The 19,085-nt window shown below is 36.7% G+C and overlaps 1 protein-coding gene across 1 annotated transcript; it reads left to right on the forward strand.

Annotated features, from left to right (window-relative positions):
* Positions 1 to 11,707: 11,707 nt before the first annotated feature.
* LOC110844080 lies at positions 11,708 to 12,700 on the forward strand. Its single transcript, XM_022090198.2, has 3 exons — positions 11,708 to 11,838; positions 11,973 to 12,063; positions 12,204 to 12,700. The coding sequence occupies exons 1-3, from the start codon at positions 11,785 to 11,787 to the stop codon at positions 12,392 to 12,394; spliced, it is 336 nt and encodes a 111-aa protein (XP_021945890.1). The 5' UTR covers positions 11,708 to 11,784; the 3' UTR covers positions 12,395 to 12,700.
* Positions 12,701 to 19,085: the final 6,385 nt, after the last annotated feature.

Consider the following 19,085-nt stretch of genomic DNA (forward strand, 5'->3'; position numbering starts at 1 on the left):
AAAATGAAACATTAAAAACATGAATGTTGTCTAGATTTTTACCCAAGTAATTTGCAGTTTTATTTTTACAAGTATAAGCCTTGCATATGTATATATGTAAGTATATATACATAAGTATATAAATACTTCAATATTTTCAAACCTTTACAAAACTTTTGAAAATAGACCGTGATATTTTTCTGCATCATGTCGTATGTAGGACAGCGGTGGTGGCGGCAAGTCGTTGGTTTCTGGTCGTTTCTGGCTTGTGTGTCAACCATTATTGTAAGAAATTAGTAAAGTGGCTGTGACAGGTGACATAGAGAAAGAAGAGCTTGGCTTGGAAAGCTTGGTTTCTGTCCCCAGAGACGACCTGCGTCACATCACTTTCCCCAGTCCACAGTTTCAGCCGTGGTGCTGGAAGTAATGGACCAGAAGACGCAGATAATCCAGACCGTACTACTGCAACTCATGTTTTAATAATACATCGGGTTGATGGATACATCTCAATTATCACTAGATCGCATTTTATATTTATTACACATGCATTTTTCCTGTTTCTCTAATTTTAAAGCACTTGAAGCCTCATTTGATAAGAACTTTGAAGTTCTTTGACCATGGCCATACTACTGAACAGTAGTATGGCCATGGTCTGACCAGAGAAACTCTGTCATCATTTTCATCTCTACCAATAATGCCACACGAGAGCGCGAGAAAAGGTTTCATCTGCATAAACTCTGCTGAACAAAAAACTGGATGAGGCTACTACTGTTAAGAACCTTTAAATTTATTTTTCACGTACTTTAAAATATAATTATATGTATTTATCACTAATTCATGATGAATTAATACGATTCTAGAAATATAAATACATTCATACAAGTGGAAAAACTTATTTACTACGCAATATATTTGCTACGCAATAAACATGAGAACCTTTTTAAATACCTGTGCTGCGTTTATTATAGTTTATTGGTGCTCGTTTTGTCCTTCGACATTAGAAAATTCGATGCAAATTTGAGATGACAGTCCATTAGCCCTCCTTGATTCTGTTGCTTTCTGCGGTTATCTATGTAGCTATCACCCACCTTTAGCAGGAGGATGGTTGAAAAAGAAGCTTTATATAAAGAGCAAGCAGGGAGAGCAGGCAGGTAAGAAACTGGACTGACATTCATTTGTCCCTGTCCTTCCTGATTATCTCAAATTCACCAACTTCTTGTTTTCTGACATTTTCGAAATGGCTCTCCCGTGCAAGATGATAATGTGAAAGACACCCAAATTGTTTCTTGTTGTTTCGTGGCGTTAGTTTAGCGTTACAAGTTACATACATTTACACTGTCAGACTTGGGAAGGAGTGAAAGTGCTAAATTACTCGAGTAGTAAATATATAAAATATTGAGTAGTTTCAAAGTATGTACACCATACAAAAGAGTGCTGCACTGTTGCTCGAGTTTGTTTGTCATACGGGACAAGTAAAACTAAATATGCGTAGTAGTACCAGGTAAAACAATAGAATCGTTCTATACGTTTTCCAGTACATAGGACTTAATTTGATCTACAAGTATGTATTTATTAAGCAATGATTATCAATGCTAACGATACAAACATTTATTCAATTTTAATTTCTAGTTTTTAGCCCGAGTCAGGGCTTATGGAACCGTCATGTCCGTCCGTCTGTCTGTCTGTCTGTCTGTCTGTCTGTCCGGCACGATAGAGCCAAAACGGCTGAACCGATTGACTTGAAATTTTTACCATATGCATATTGGACAAAGTTAGGAAACGAGTTCGAAGATGGGCGAAATCGGTCCAGTGGTTGACCGGTGGGGGTCATCGGAGTGGGTGGGGTCTTATGCACCAAAATTTCAAAATTGTTGTAGAGAGCTGAAATTTGGTACAGAGGTTGCTAATGGCTCCTAATAGAAAAAAATAACTTCAGGTTGGAAAAATTTTCATCATGAGTGACCCTATGGGGTGACCCATACCGATTTTTCAAAACCATCATATCGAACTGAAATTTGGTGGAGAGGTTGCTTATGGGTCTTAATAAAAGAATATGATATGATATTGGTAAAATTTTTATCTGGAACGCCCCTATGGGGTGACCCATACCGATTTTTAGAAATTGTTTTAAAAAGATGAAATCCGGCACAATGATACTTAATGACTGCTAATTAAAGAATATGAAGTTAAAAGTGAACAAAGTGCAACCAGACCAAAGTGACCAGAGTGCAATCAGTATGGGGTGACCCATACTGATTTTTAAAAATCGTTATATCGAGCTGAAATTTGATTTGGAGGCTGAATAGCACATACATACAGCTTAGAACTTCAGGTTGTTAAAGAAGCCACTGGTCATGGTGGTCAAGGCACATGATTTGTAACTAATTCAAAAATTTGGTACCAAATAATAGAAACTATCTAACAAACTTTTAACCATCCACAACACGGAAGTTGGTGATATTATGTCGGTCAGTTCGGAAAAGAATTTAGAAGCGGGCTCTGACTTATTAAGTCAGGGACTATGTCCCTGACTCGGGCTATATGGAGTCTGCACTGTAGGTTTTTGTATTTGAATTTCTAAATAAGTAAATAATTTCTAAATAAATAAATATATATCACTTAATTCCTCCAAACAAACCTTGAGACTGTCATTTCTAATAAAATACTGCTCCAAGAATTTTATCATTTGCATAGTCAACACCACTCCATGAAAAAGTGCTCCTTCATTTACCTTCTCCTTTTCATTCTTTCCTTGAATGTTTCCATGATGGCTGCACGCAGCGAGACCAGCGGAAGACCAGCCAATCCAACCAAAATGCTGTAAGAGTCAAAGAGTAGGAGAAAGAGAGAGAAAGTTGTGTAATAAACCAGGAAGGATTTCAAGATGGAAATTGAATTTGATTTAATTAGATGACTCCAACTGGGTATAGAATAAGTGTTCGTCGTTTATCATTAAATTAAGCCTATTAACCCTTTGCTACCACCCCACCTCTCACCCCAACGCTCCTCCTCAACTCCAAACTGTATGTGGACATGCATACGAGTACCACCTGGTCTGCCCACCAGGCCCAGAGATGGATGTGACCTCTTCCTCTCTCTCTCTCTCTACGTATGACGACGTCCACGCCACGCTGTTATTTTATTTGACGCCACAGGAGAGATGGGAAAGCATGGCAAGGAGACAAGGTAAATGAAATCAGGGAGACTTTCTTTCTTCATTACTGCGAATGAACAACAACACATCACGTTATTTATTTTTATTGGTTTTTTAATAGACAAAATCTGATGGCAGAATATCTACAGAGAGCGAATATCCGCTAAAGGAGGAGATATTCCGATGTCAGAAATTTATTGATTAGCTGCAAGATATGTATATGCAACAATATTGGTAGAAAGATGCGTGACTTCTTCCCTCTGGGACTGTGATGATGGCGAAGAAAAGTCAGCAAAATTTAATGAAGAAAACCAAAAACCTGGAATAACTTAAAACTCTGGAGACGTGGTTCAGTGTCGGATGTAAATTTATGATTAATGTATTCACCCAGTAATGAGCTTCCCATGTTTAGTCACTCACTCACATATATCCATGCATAATAATAACGGTGGCATCTATAGCAGCATGGGTAGTAGCAATGTGAGGAGAAAGCGTCTTCATCATCTTGGGCTCGCTGCTCCCTTGTCTCCTTGCCTTTAATCTTGACAACTTTAATGGAATGTGATACAGTAAATAAGGTGAGACGAGGAAGAGTTTGCTCCCCAAAGGTCTAAGATCATCTGCCCGCTTCCAACTTCATCAAACCAAACCAATGCTACGAAACGTGTTGATTAATAAATTCACCCTGAGCCTGAAATGAGCTTAATTAATCCCAAGCTAAAATAAACTAGAGATTAACAGCGTAAGCTGGTTTCCTTTTCAATCGCCTTAACTTAATAAATAAGGATTATGCTTGTGTACGCACATACACGAATGCCAAAAAGAGGCCCAACAGACGAGCGATTGTATGATTACATAAACAGTTCGGACACAATTATAGTATGGAGATAAACAGTTGTCAAAAGTTAAAAGTAATCAAGCCTATATTTTTGTCCTGGGCTATGTCTATCCATATTGAGTAAGTAATCATACAAAGAGGTCTAAAGGCAGGTAGAAGAATACATACCTACATAATCGGAAAGATATATTATTATTAGGTTTGGAAAATAGTCGTGGTACTTTAATGCTTACTATTTGGTACTTAATGTCAATCCAAGACATTTAGAAGTTGTCAAGAGTCTTCTAAATGTCAAGATTATGCTCCTTTTATGACATCCTTCTCTTTGTCTCAACTTTATGACCATGTCATTCACTTCCTGGGCCCATTAACTCTTCCCCCATCCACAAGAAGACAAAACCCATGGCAAGGAATCCATCTCCTCTTGCAAACCTCTCCCATGAACAAAACACTTTCTTCTCCACCTTGGAATTTATTTACCTGCCTCACATCCTACACTTTGAGCTTGTGTATCACTACGAATTTGAGTTTTACTATAAGCTTACATACATACATCCATTAAGAATATATGTCTCCATTAATATACTACCACTAATTTTAGGGAATCGTTTCCCTAACTTTCACCCCAGATACATGCACATGCAGGTATGTACGTACATACGTGCATACATTTACTTACATGCATGAATCCTACTCCTTGAACAAGAAAACTTTATGGAGAACGACTTTGGTAGTAAAAGGTTATAAACTCCGTTTTGTTACTCATGGTGTCATTCTGATTGCAAAGTTCTCTACCAATTTCAGTGCACTAGAAAAGTAAAACTTGAAAATTTAGAGAAATTTTTTGACAAATATAAATGTCTGCTTTCTATTTTACCTCGTATACATACTTACTTACATATATACCTACGGAAAGAGATATGCCGCTTATTATTTATTCCTCTATTTTCATTTAAAGTGATAAATGTCTGCTTTGAAGTGAACAATGTTCGTATAGTATGCAAACAATACGGTGCACAGAGTTGTACAATGGGATGCTCTGGTGGTGTGGTCGTGGCGTATAATGTATACCAGCTGCCTGCAATGTGTATTTGTTTGCGGTGGTGACGAGGGGGATTAAATGGGGCCATTCATTACATTACTTGTGTGTATCTAATGCCTCCAACCCTGCCGCGTATCTCCGACTGTCGCAGAAACCAGTCACGCCACGAATTACTCCCAATTTTTCATTGGACAAGTAACAAATAACTCGAGGTCCAAATCTCGGGCGTTTGTTTGTGGAGAGAGAACGATATGTCATCCTTCACATCAATACATCCTCCAAGCACAATGGAGACCGCGGAGCAGGAGTCGATACATGCACAACAATGCGAGGAAAGAAAGGAGGCGGCGGCGGCGGAGGTGGAAGACAAGTAAGTGTTCAATAAAGTGGAGAGAGAGAGGAGTAAAGTGCAAAAGAGGGGACAAAGAGAGGAGAAAGAGTGCGAGAGGGGGTGATAAATAGCGCAGAAAGAGAACCAGAAATTTCACAATGGGATCACACCAAGATTGGAAAATTACTCTTACTCTTGGCCTTGCATGTTCCAACGCGAGGAGATCTTAAGAGGTTTGCTCAATAGGGTTCCCGCGATGGGGTCGGAAGGAGAGTGGGGTAAAATAATGCGAGATGGATTAAAAAGTTTGAAATTTTTGAGTATGATGAAAATTATTCTTTAAATGCATTTATCACTCGAGTGAATTTTGCTTCGGGAGGATTGATCCATATGCTTATTTTGGTGTGCTTACATTTTGAGGGATGTTCGTACTGGAATTTTCAGACAGAATGTTTAAGTGGACTCGCTTGTAGTTGTCATTACTTTGCATGCATGATAGAGGAAAAAATAATAAATTGAAGTTTCAACAATATTGAACTTGAGTGATTCAATGGCATCACCTTAATCCATTTATCAATGGTTGAACCTATTTTTAGCTAAAAGTGAGGAAATAATCGCACCACTAAAATTTTATAATTAATATTTTCGACCTTTATAATAGCAAAGTAAATCATTCTCAGAATTTCTTTAGTTCGTAACGTGGAGCGCAAAGTTGAATTGTGTTGACTGCAGAAGAGGAATTCCGGAAATTGGTTGCTTTTTGAATGCACACCAAGTGATTAATGATTCTTTCACTGCCAGGGCCAGCTCTAATCTGACTTGGAAACAGTCACTCTCATAATTGCATTACAACATCGGCCACCACAGTTACGGCTTATGAAACACTAACCACACACACACTGACCTAACCTCACTCTGCTTTCTGTCGTCTGCGGTGCGTGTGCCTGAAGAGGAATGAAGTTGACTGGACAAAATTTAATCAATTTAATTCTTTTGGGCCCAACACACGACAAATTCGTAAAATATGTACTGTCATTCTGATTTTAGAACACTTGGAGCAATATGAAAACGAGACGAGTAAAAAAAAACATAAAAAATATTAATGAAGACTTTGTTTAAAAGTTCATTCTATTTTTGGAATTGCTGACTTTTTCTAAAGCGAAACCAAGAAGACCCAAGGAGCGAATATGTGCATGGAGGTTTACAATTGTTGATTTAAATTGGCTCCAAACACTGCATCACATGGAAGGTCGGGCCAAGTTAACTTATTGTGGAAAGTAGTACAGATATATTGAGAGTGCGATAGGAATGAGTAATGGAAGTGAAAGAAATGAGTAAGTGTTAGGGAAAAAATGGAGAAAATCATTCATCATGATGAAACATTGTTCTTTCACGCGTGATTTGGGTGCCAACTATCCAACATGTTCTTTTTTCAGCACTTACTACAGTTATGATACAACCGAGAAGTATGATGTAGTGGGAGAAAGCTAAAATCTTTTATACTTATTCGTAGTACTATTTACTTTTATATAAGATAGGCTACGTACCTACGTAGTATGTGTGCATACTGTGTAATCCTGTACTCAATATGTGTGTGTATGTATGTACAGAGTCGCTTAATACAAACTCTGTAGCTCTTTATTTTCTTCATTTCTTCCGATAAAAATAACAACTTATGGCAAGTAGACTGGCTTCTCGACCCAGCAATTTGATTTCACTTTGGATAACATACGACATGCTATTAAATGGGGGAATATTACTCAATTACGTAACATTTCATTTAACAACTCAATTGTTTTTTCCCTTAATCGTCACTCAAGATTTGAAGTAAAAACTAAAAGGTAAGATAACAAGAGGAGTTAATTGGCGGTTTGTTAAGAACCAGAAGTAATCTTGAAGGGTGTTGTGGGAGTGTGATATAGCATTTGTTTCCGTAAATGTGGTTTTCAGAAAATATAGATATCCAATGTTTTACAGTATTCTGCAAAAACCAACATAAAGTAGCATATTCCTGATGGATATTTAGAGTACGTTTGGAGCTAAGGAAATAGTGGATATTATGCATTGATTCTTGTTCGGTGGAGTGCGCAAGGACTAAATTTATTGCTAATTAATACGGAATAATAGTAGTCGCAGTAGCATATATGTGGGGGACACCGATGAGCCAAGTAAGCAAAATTGACCCCCAAATAAGTCTGCTTCCATTGTCGCTAATAAACATACATCACATTCATAATATGTATCTACTGTAATATTTAGCCTCTCGGCCGAGTCTCGACCTTTTCACCGAATAAACTGAATTTTCTTTTATGCATTGCATAGTAAATATATCCATCCACACAACAACATGCATGCATTCTTTCTATCGTTGCTTTCAAATTATCAGGGTGCAGTCAATCAATCAATAATTAATGGAGATTGTGATGCAGCTGTCAATCAGAAGCAGAAAAATTTCATGGCACCCTTGCTTCACGACGTTCTTTCTCTGTCTTCCATAAAAACCCGTATGTTTGGCTTAAACCTCACCCACTTATCCATCTCGTCATTATTTATGTAGTTGAAGAAAGTACTGTAACTGTACATCTGATTGATTTAACTGGTAGGACGTTATCAGCCTGCTGTTACATAAATGTATTTATATACTATACATGGTTTACAAAGAATGCATAGTACTCTGTGTTGCATGATTAGTAGAAGTAATCAGAACGGTGTAAGTATCGATATTTCTTCCCAATTTGGATAGGAAAGTGAGTAATATTTTACCTTAACCATGAGACTGGATAACAATGCGAGTCCACACCTTCCTCGAAATATGAAAGAATATATGAATGCATGCGTGTGTTATGGGCACTACAGTTCTTAGATCAATAAGCGACATCAAAGTGAGTAGCTTTCTTTATTCTTCTTGTTCTGGGGAGAAATCCGGCTTTCAACTCTGGCCTGTGTGTCGTCGTCGACGTCGTCGTCGTCGTCGTCCTCATACGTACTGTGATGTGACCTTAGCCCATTCTTTTGTATTGCCAATATCAATGGAAAGTGTGGATGTAGAGGAGCTGCTGAAAAGCGACAACACCTTCATTTCATTGGACACCATCACCCCATCAGCTAAACCAAATGGATTCCCTTATACTCCGTATATAGGCGGACATTGTGGCAGTTCCTTATTCATACATACATATCTGTGGTATAATGCCTTTGATGTTTATTTTTTGCAAAGAGGTTCTCTCAGAGGTGCAATATTATGTGGGATCTCTCGGATTTGCTTTCTACATCGCATTTTATCCCCAAATATCTCTTCATTGAATATATATTTTTAGTATCGGAGTACTCCGACTGTTTAACACACTGGATTTCTGTTCTTGAAAAAATTTAGAATTAATAAAATTAATACTTCGATAATTGGGTGAAGATGTATATGCAGCATTTTATTCTTTAGCTTATGCTACAAATATCAAAATTTGATTGTATTTACATGTATAGTGTGATAATACATAATTATTAAAGCATAATGGAAGCTGTGACTTTTATTGATGAGTAAGTATTGACTACATTGAGTCATTATTTAACCTACGGCAAGTATGTAGCACGACCTTCTGTACGACTAAATAAGCAGACCATTACAACTCGACACAATAAATGCAAGTCAAAGAATGGAAAGCAGTGACGAATAATAAGACGAGCACAAAGTGAAAGTGAGGCGAATTGAGCCCCGTTTTAGTAATGCAATGAACTATCATCCCTTTAAATAATAGTATACGCAGTATATTATTACCGACCAGCACATGTGCAATTTTACCAAAAATGTACGTCTATGCCCTGCTGACGTTACATTCACACGAACCCACCCACACAAATAAGAATGTATGTGCATTCATATACGGAAAGAGGGAGACGACAAGCTCGAGCCCTTATCATAAACATCACGTTTCATCTCTCTCGTACATAGGACGAGTGTGTCGTAATGCATGTGGAAGTGGATGGTGCTTATGGATTTAGGAGAAATCTTTGTTCTTTCAGTTTTTTGTCACACTCTGGTTGAGTGAGTGAGTTAGTTGTGAAATTGTGAATGGAACACAAGTGGAATTATTATTGTCTCTTTTTTCGATTGTCCATGTCCTGCTCGGTTCTCTGTCGATGTGTGCTGCATTCGTTATTTTCCTTCTTCAAAGTGAGAGCAAAGTCTGTAACTGCATTGAATGTACAGCTTTGACAGGATGGAACACTTTTCAGTTGACTTTCACCAAAAACCAATTCAATTCTTTGTTCTTTACTGGAACGAGCTGGCTGGCCGGGTAGTTTCGTGGTCCTCTTGAAACAATGCCACTCTTCCATGGAGTTTGTGGTCTCCCACTACTCGAGCCAACGAGGCTACCGAGGGAAGCAATATAGTCCCTGCGCCACTAAGGCCAGAATAATAATGAATTGTTTTAACATGCCTCGTTTATGAAGTTTGAGTTAAAGTTATGACAATGATGTGTACAGACACCGATTATTCTGTATATTTTCCAATAAATCCCCATTTTTTCGGTGGTTAAGCTTGGCATATTCTTTGTAATAAGCAAGTTCTTCTATGTATGTGTTAAACTAAAAGTGTATGCATGCATGCGTATACACCTTTCCTTTGTCGAATTAAGTATCTTTAAGAGTTATTTGATTTATTGCATAATCAAACTTTATTCATATTTATTCTTAATTTGTGTCCCAACGACGAAAAGATAGAATACATATGTATGTATGTACGTATTACACCTCCAGAGTGAATACTAAATTCATATAGACATAAGGCAATGCATTGAATACCTATTAGCCATTATGCATTAGTATCTCTCTTTCTTATGGTCCATAATGTACTAAATACATATATGTGCACACGTCTTTGTAGACCTGACCTAGGGAATTGAGATTAATATGTCATTATTCCCAACTTACAGAAGCAATAAATTGAAATGGCACTTCAAGCAAGCAAGTTTATGCCACATCTCAAAATTATTTGTTTCAAGTCACGTTCTAGTCAGTCAGTCAATCACTCTAACTTGAACCTTTTCTCTGAAGAATGTGCATAGAGTTAGTATATATATCCAACAGAAAAGTGTATGGTTTTAGAGGCAGAACAATTACAAAATCTTGATACTGTTATTAAACAAGCACCTACTTTTTTATGCCTTGGTTCATATTACTCCAGAGTTGTTTTAAAGATTTGAATAATAACTTTCGCATAATTATAATTGACCGGTTAAAATTTGGCTTACAATTAGATAATGAAAGATGTGTAAGTTGGAAAAAATTCTAGGCTTTTGAACCCTGTCCATCCATATCCAACATGGGATGGCTAACGTATGTAATGAGTAAGCGTTTATCATAATCTTATCAGTTAACTGGAGAGAAATTAAATCCAACAAATCCCTCTTGAAGTGAAATTATGGCTTTTGTGTAATAATCGCTTGTGTTATTCCACTGTTCATAATTTGCTTAAACAAATCACAAACGACCACCATTTAGGTATTATTAACATCATATGTATAATGGCCATGCGTGTTGTGATGTATTTGTAATGAGTTTAGCAGTTCCAATAATTCCATTGTTATGTTCGGATGAATTAACGAGGTCTACAAAAGCTCGCTGAACGTAGCATGTCAAGCTGTAAGTAGAAGCATTTAAAAATTTGCAAATTCAGAAGAATTGATTCGTGAGCTACAATTTTTATGGAACCAATAAATACATTATCTGTGCCATTCCAGGGTTGTTGGTTATTATTTTGATCACGTACATACATATTACACTTGAAAACTAGTTCATAACAAATAATTGCATAATTCTTAAACTCACTCGACTCCGACTCGATATTTTAGCTTGCAAATTAAAAAAATGTTTGATATCTTTTAAAAATATGGTTCATTTTGAGTTCAAAATATAATGAAGGATACCAACTGCGTAAAAAATCTTTCGAATTGTTCGTGAATTCAATTATACAACCAACGTGATTTGCAATTGAAATCAAGTGGTATGTTCATCATTTGTCTGAAGTTGTAAAGTTATAAGCTACATTGTACCCGCTTCTGTCATTCAGTACTCAGGAATATAATAATAATAATATACAATCAGTGATTTGGTGATTACACGATATAGCGGCATTACATTTACTGAATAATTAACTATTTTTCTGCCAGAAGAATAAATCATACTATAAATCCGGTCATATCTTAATCCAATTACCACAGAATATCAAATGCATACGTGCATACGGAATATATAAACATATAGAGATTGTACATATGTACAAATGCGAGTGTATTTATCTAACCTGCTGCTACATATACATTTTACTACCACCATTAATGCTTATAAACACATAATTATCATTCACTTTAGTTGGTGAGGGGATGTTGGAGGTGAAGGACATTTTGGAAGTGATTTAATGGCTAATCTGAAGTCTGAATTTGATGCATCGATTTGCTCAAACAAGTCTAGTCCCGATTAGGCTCGTGGTTGTGGGGGTGAGAACTTTTATGCATTAATATCACCTACATATTATTCTATCAGTGGGATTCTGGATTCTTGTATCCGGTCCGGTCAGACTCGATATTTTTAATATTAACTATATGAATTAATCAATTAATTAATGTTGCAGGTGGTACTTGCAATCGTTGTAGTCGTGATCTACTGGATATACAGAAAACAAAGAGACGAGTTAGAACCTGCTCGTAGAAATTCTGTGAAAGGTACGTGTGCTCCTGTTACATAATTCATATCCTTGTATATCTACATATTTTCAGAATTGATTATTTCCCCTACATATGTATTTCTTCCCTTCATTTTGTACAGGTTTGAAATTTGATTTTTATTTTATCTTTGTGTATAGTTCCGAGGAGACCATCAATTTACGTGTTGCCAATCGTCAAACCACAACCCTGGGATATTTACAGGAGCTCTCGAACATGCAAACCAACGCCTGGTAAAGCTGTGCCAATTGGATTCATTGCAATCGATCAAGATCAAACCCTGAAACAATATCACTGGAAGTACGAACCTAGTGGGAAGGAAGAATTTTAAAATGTTTTCCACAAATTATATTTAGTTTCATAAAAATTATTAACTAGACTTAAATGCATACTGAACTACAAAAATTCACAACTATACGCGAAAAATTTCTTGTTATGGGTCTGTAAACCTTTCTAAAAAATTAGTATCAATACTGTGCAAAAAATCAATGGCGCGTTTAATATGTATTCGTTGTGTGGCGTCAACCAACCGTCCCTTCTTACCGTCCTTATACTCCTTTCCCCAAGAAACCCAACGTTGCGCACCGGATATAAAATGAAATAAAATGCGACACAATTTTCCAGTTCATCAACTCCATTACCTGGTTTCCTTCCTTTCTCTGGATTGATCGCCCTTCGTCAATTCAGAGCAAACAAACTTTGGTTTCCTTTCTTTAGGGTTGATTGAGCTTCTAGGTCACTTTTTCAATTTATCACCTAAATTAGGAAATAAATAAATAAAGAGGTAAATAAGTGGTGGGCTGTGATTTATGGGGTCCATCAAGTTGACGCAGCATACATACGTACATATATAGCGACTGGATAATACATATTTTTGCGCACATATGTACGTAGAGCTACATTGCCGTCACTTTAAAAGTTAAACAACGTCATCCAGTCTCAATTTTCTACATCCCCTTCCTCGTGCTTGTCTTCTCCGAAAATCAAAATCGGGTTTATCTCTGTAAAAGGAAAAAGAAAGTAGGCTAAGCTCGAAGCTAAATATGGGAGAAAATAAATAAGCTACTTTACGTATCATGAATATGCACAGGAACCAGCAAAACAATATGAGGTTTGAACAAAGTATGAAAGAGATACTTTCCATTAAACATAGGTTGACATCAAAGGAGAAAAGGTGTTCCTTTAATGCAAACAAATTACACTGAGATTTCCCACTTTATATTGTACTACAATTTAACGGGAAAGCAGTTAATCCATGTCAAAAATACTAATCAGCCTTGATCTGCTGAGGAAAGTATGTACAAGGTGAAGTCGAAACAATGTATGTACATTCAGAGAACGGTGTGCACATAAGTGGATTGTACATGGTGGTTTGTCCTTCACTTTATTATAGACTTCCGTCCGATAAGAAATAACCACCTTATCTGCAGTGTCATCCCCTTCTGTTTTCCTTTGTGTCGAGCGGATGTCGAAGTTTCCAAGATGAATCAAAGACCTACCTGGAGACAAAAGAAGCCCGTCGCGATATTTCACGCTGTGGCACAAACAGAAGAAAGGCACATTTCCTACATCATGAGACACATCCGAGAGAGTGCACTTAGAGAGGTTGGCAAGAAACAGCAGTTGACAGTGAAAATTAATAATGTTACACTTAATGAGGGTAGGACAAAAGATGCATTCCTTCCGTGGGATGATCAATCTCATATCTTTCACTGTAGTCATAAATGAATGAATAATACCCGCAGTAAGTAAGTACATAAGTAGATGGATTGCTGACACTATCAAAGACATCAAAGTTTTCAAAGCTAAATTAGAAAATGTAAAATGGTTTCCGTTCCTTCTTATCTTAATAAGTGCACGCGTGGTCGGCACCACCATCGTGAAATTACACACCAAGTTGCACATGCGAAAGCAATTTACGTCAGTTACATAGGTACATGACGTCATTTTTTATTCTTTGTCCTGTTTAGAGTTTATCGCGTCCCAATGTCCTTCATTCACATACATACATATGCATTTTATATAACGTGTTTACAAAAGCCAAACTACGCAGTTATGTAATTTTACAAGGTATTCAGTCATGCCGTGAAAATCATCACAGGATCAAAATTCAAAGCTCAGCATTGGTGAAACAAGAAAGAAACGGTGATAAAATACAGAAATGATTAGGTAGGGGTTGATTTTGAGATTTGCATGAATCTGGTTCATGTGTATTCTCAGCGTAGCAAAGAATCTCAAGTTTCTACATAATCATGCCCGTTTTTTAAAATTTAATTATTTTCACATGTATCTTTTCAAATTAGTAAAATATACTTTTATTTATGCATTTTTTGGTTGATTGTTTTCTGAAAATATATGCATGTCGTGCATAGCATATAAATATATAAGATTTAACAAATTGTTAATGCTTCCAACACCATTCCCAATTGGTTTACCTTCATTTCGTGTGTGCATCAGAGACTTTACAAAAATGCATTGCATTCCATCTTCATGTATTTCTCTCCCCTTGTTTAATGTTTGATCATTCCGAGTTAAAGTTCCGTTCCGTTTATTCTCTTCCAGTGCTTGGACTGACTTTCTTTTTTTTCTGACTTTTTGGACCAAGAATTTTTTGCTGGGGGAACGATTTGGTTTGCCATCACATATCATTGCATCGCATCGTTGTATCTTTAAGACGACTTATTATTGTGCTGGTGCATTGGAAAGGGAGAAAGTGAAATTCGTGGTGGTGGTGGTGCAGTGTTGGCGGAGGGAGTGTAACAAGTGTGCAATTCTCAAGAGATTCTTCACGCTCCGTCAATCATTCCTCTCCTTTCATTTTTCTCATTAATTATTCAGAAAGGATCCCTTCACTTCTCAGCAAGCCGACAAAACCAACTACAAAATTCAAAACAAGTTCAAATTCTAAAGAACCGTGCGACCATGGTCTGCATTTCGCACAAGATTTTATGGCTCAACGCGTTTCTGGGGTGTAGGACAAGACAGCAAAAAATATCGTGCATGCATGAATTTTATGCATACACGGAACCTTAAACATTTCATTCAATTTTCACCATCTTAATTTTAATTTGCGATGCGAAGCTGCCTATTTGAACAATGTTTTCCCAACCTTTCAGCTTCTTAAAATCTTTCCAACCAAATTGCTAAAGATGATGAGAAATGAGGCTTCTTCCCCAATAAAACTCGCACTTGATCACTTTATCTATTAAGCCATCTGCTGACGGAAGGAGGTGAGGTGCAGGATCAGCAAGATGATGTGGAAGAGGAAGCAAAATCCAAAAATACGAGACGGAGCAATTATTAGTTTATCTCGTTATTGCATCACTTTGTACTCGCAACGTAACTGGCTCACACACCCGAAACGCTACCTTTCTCCACCAGCCATCCCATTCATATTAAGCATCGTACATATAATTTTTACGCCAAGCTTATATGCACATATCCTCCTTCGCTACAAGGAAAATCTGCTGCAGCAGAAAAAGTTGCTGCTTACACGTAAGCACGCGGTATCACTCACTTGGAACTTTCCTCACCGTGGAAAGGTTGGAGTTTGAGGGAAATATGCCAATGAAGCAAAAACCGTTATACAATATTATTTACTTTGACTTCTGAAGTAGGAAAAATGTCTGAATTGGAAATGCAGCTCCGGATGAGTGAGATAAGTAATAAGATGGAAAGTGAAAGTAAGACAAATGAGGGTAAAGTTTTTAGGGTTCGTTACGTAGGTCCCCATTGAGCTTGGGATTGTAATATGTACAGCAAAGATATACGTAGGATACACTTACTTGTGTATGGATGGATGTATGTACATGCAGCAGAAGTTTTGCTGTGCAGGGATTCCGGAAGAGAGAGGGGCAGATAATAATTTGAATAAAAATGTCCCGGCGCACTCTTCACTCCCAAGTGCATTCAATTTCGAATTTGGGAGGAAACTTTGAAGGAAATTGAGAACAGCGTGTTATTTGTCCAACTAGTAAGCCGATTATCCCCATCTCTTATGCCCGTAACTCATTTGTTATCATCAACCTGGATGAAATTTGAGGAGAGTGTGATAGGGTAAAAACTTTAGAGCTAAAGAGCAAAACGACCAAAGACGATGGACCCCATGTACATATTCGCTGCTGAAACTTTTAAAGTTGGAAAAACAACAGGAATTTTCTGCGACAAAATGTTATGCAAAATATGGAAGCAATTTATATGTGCTATCCAAACACAGCTTTCGGGAGTCCTGAGAATGGAGATTGGCTAATGCTTTTCCTTCAATCAGTCCATGTGCATATAGTTAAATATGTACCATCATGGTATCATGTTTATATTGCTTGTATTGTGCTGAGAAATGCGGTTGTGATGCTATTTAGGAGAGCTTGTTGATGAGGTCGGTGATTATTTGAGTTCCAATCTCATCAGGGTGGTTCTCAATTATTCAAATGACTTCACCCTATAGCCACTACACGCACCCGTTTCAATTGATGGCGGTTAGAAGTTATAGCAGTTTGAATATTATCTCTGGAATCGAAACATTCCATCCGCATCATAGTTGTATGAACGTACGTATTTATATCTAATCCGGTGTGACCCGAGCATGAATTCATCCACATCCTTCTATTTGCTGATGGATGTTAGAAATATGTAAACTAAATTCAGATCAGTAGAGTAGAATATATTGCTTCTTGTGACAAAATGGTATTAAACTGATGAAGAAGGTGAAGGAGACAAGTCTGATCTTGGATCTTGAGATAATGAAAGTCTAGACTGTTAAATGGAACTTGTCTTATTATTCATGTTGAATAATTGCATGGATAAAAGGACAAATCCTGGCTAATCAATTTTGTTTCTACGTGTTATAGATATGTATGTACGTATGTACGTACATGCGCCGGTCTACAGATACACATACCAGTATCTAATAGTAAATAAGTATACACACAATTACATAAGCGTGGGTATTTAATGTAGCTTAAACATCCATTTCCACAATTAATTCCCTGAATGCAAATTGATATGTATGTATGATGTAACTGTATGTGAAAAAATAATTTTTTTGAGGCTGAACATTTTCGCAAGGAAAATAAATAATTCTCACGACATTCTACGTGGTATTTGTGATTCACATTTTTCTTACCCTCTTATTATAGTGTCGGAGCTCAATAAAAATTAATTCCTAGTAGACTACTCCAATTTAAACTACATAAGTAGTACAAATTTGCATGAAATTCATACATTAAATTATTTGTGTTCACTGGAATTCAAAATAAGTACCTTTCAGCTTTGCTTTGGTTTCTTGGTTCAGCAATATTTAGCAGTAAGCAGTTTGTACGAAAGTATGTACCTATGCACTATCGACAACTGACATGCAAATACAACATTATAATACTAATGAATAATAATGAAGAGTTGTTTACTAATTTTATGATATCTCAAAATGCAATGACCACGAATGATTTATTATTTGAATAAATATTAACTGCATTCAAACCCAAGTCCAGAGCGAAATTTTGCAACTTTGAAATTACAAAACATCATGTTTCCAAAAATTGTAAAGGTGAATAAAATTCGATTTAAATAAACAATTCGGCATTTATGTAGTTTGCGCAGTAATGCAAAATGGCATTCACGCGTAGGTTGGCAGTTTAGTTGGGTTGAGGCCGCCATTACTACATTAGTTAAATACATTCCAACTTTCATCAATATCTCACCTCAGGCAGTTATTAATGTGTCCTTGTGTTAATGAGTTGCTCTGCTTCTGTAATAATAAGCACGAACTCTCTCGGATGAATTCATATTCATAAATTGTCCACTAGGCTAAATCAACACGGCAAACACTTCCTTTTGTTGGGCTGCCTCGTCCGCATACGTTCCTCTCGTTCCTGCTTTCTCCCTGCAAAATCCACTCACGGATTATTATTGTTAATGGTGGTGGTGGTGGTGCGGTAACGGGCCAGCGGCATTATTCCTCTGAGGGAAAGCTAAACCTGACTAACTTGTTGGACCTGTTTTGTAATTGTAATAATATGCTTTGTGTGACTGCTTGCCTTCAAATGGTTGTTCGGATGGATGGATGAGTTTGTGTGTCAGACAGAGCCCTCAGCAAATGCGTACTAATTGTAATCCCTGCATAGTCGATGATTATTTCTCAAACAATAATATAAATCAGGTGTGTAAATTAATTATTTCGCATTGCATTTATAAAAAAATATAGAAATTTTTCAAATCCGTTAAGAATTCATAAAATTATTGTACATATTTAGAACCTGTTTGAATACACTCTATTCCAATATTGCATATTTATAGGAAAGACTGCCAATCATTAAGCGTATAATTAAATAATCGGTGGGTAGTCACAACCTGTAATTTTATTTCTCTCTCTCTCTTCAGCCTTCTTCAGTAAATGCATTAAGTTTTGGATTACAAAAGCTATTTCCGGGAAAGGAAACAGCAAGTCGGTCTTTTCGCGTTTTCAGTTTCATATCTTTTCATCACACATGTTAAGCTTAAGGAGAAAAAAGAAGTCGTTAATTACTCAATTCTGGTTTAAGGTAAAATAATAAAATTTAATGTAATGTGTATACTTTACGATATACAGCAACTAATAATTGTAATTTCTTGACCGACACAGCAAAACTGGGAGGTATGCAGGACGGGTGAATTTACGATTGTTGATTATTGTTTAAGCCGTTTTGCAATACATTTTCAAAATTATAATATCTGGAAGATACCAAACTGCCCTGATTATAATCTCAGGTATTTACCTATTTATAACCAGAGTTGATTATCGTACAAGAAAAACTATTTGTGTTTTTAGAAGACAAAAACATGATCAAAATTGAAAGGCGTACTATTTATATTTTATTTGTGCATATTGAAAGAGAAAGTACTTTCTCTCACTTTTTCTCTGATTTTAACTCATTTCTACATACGACCAAAATGCAGGGAGAAGTCAGAGTTTGCAACTCTCACTCACAGAGTGGTTTCTGCTGGACTTTTGGAACGAGGCAGAAGAAGGGCGACCAGGCACCTGCCAA

This window comes from Folsomia candida, unplaced genomic scaffold, assembly GCF_002217175.1.
Source record: "Folsomia candida strain VU population unplaced genomic scaffold, ASM221717v1 Fcan01_Sc002, whole genome shotgun sequence".
Lineage (NCBI taxonomy): Eukaryota > Metazoa > Arthropoda > Collembola > Entomobryomorpha > Isotomidae > Folsomia > Folsomia candida.

Bases quoted from the DNA above. Each gene is read 5' to 3' on its own strand.
- LOC110844080 (XM_022090198.2), top strand. From the start codon at position 11,785: ATGCATCGATTTGCTCAAACAAGTCTAGTCCCGATTAGGCTCGTGGTT. The intron at 11,839-11,972 runs GTGAGAACTTTT...TTAATGTTGCAG, and splicing joins TTAGGCTCGTGGTTGTGGGG to GTGGTACTTGCAATCGTTGT. The intron at 12,064-12,203 runs GTACGTGTGCTC...CTTTGTGTATAG, and splicing joins TCGTAGAAATTCTGTGAAAG to TTCCGAGGAGACCATCAATT.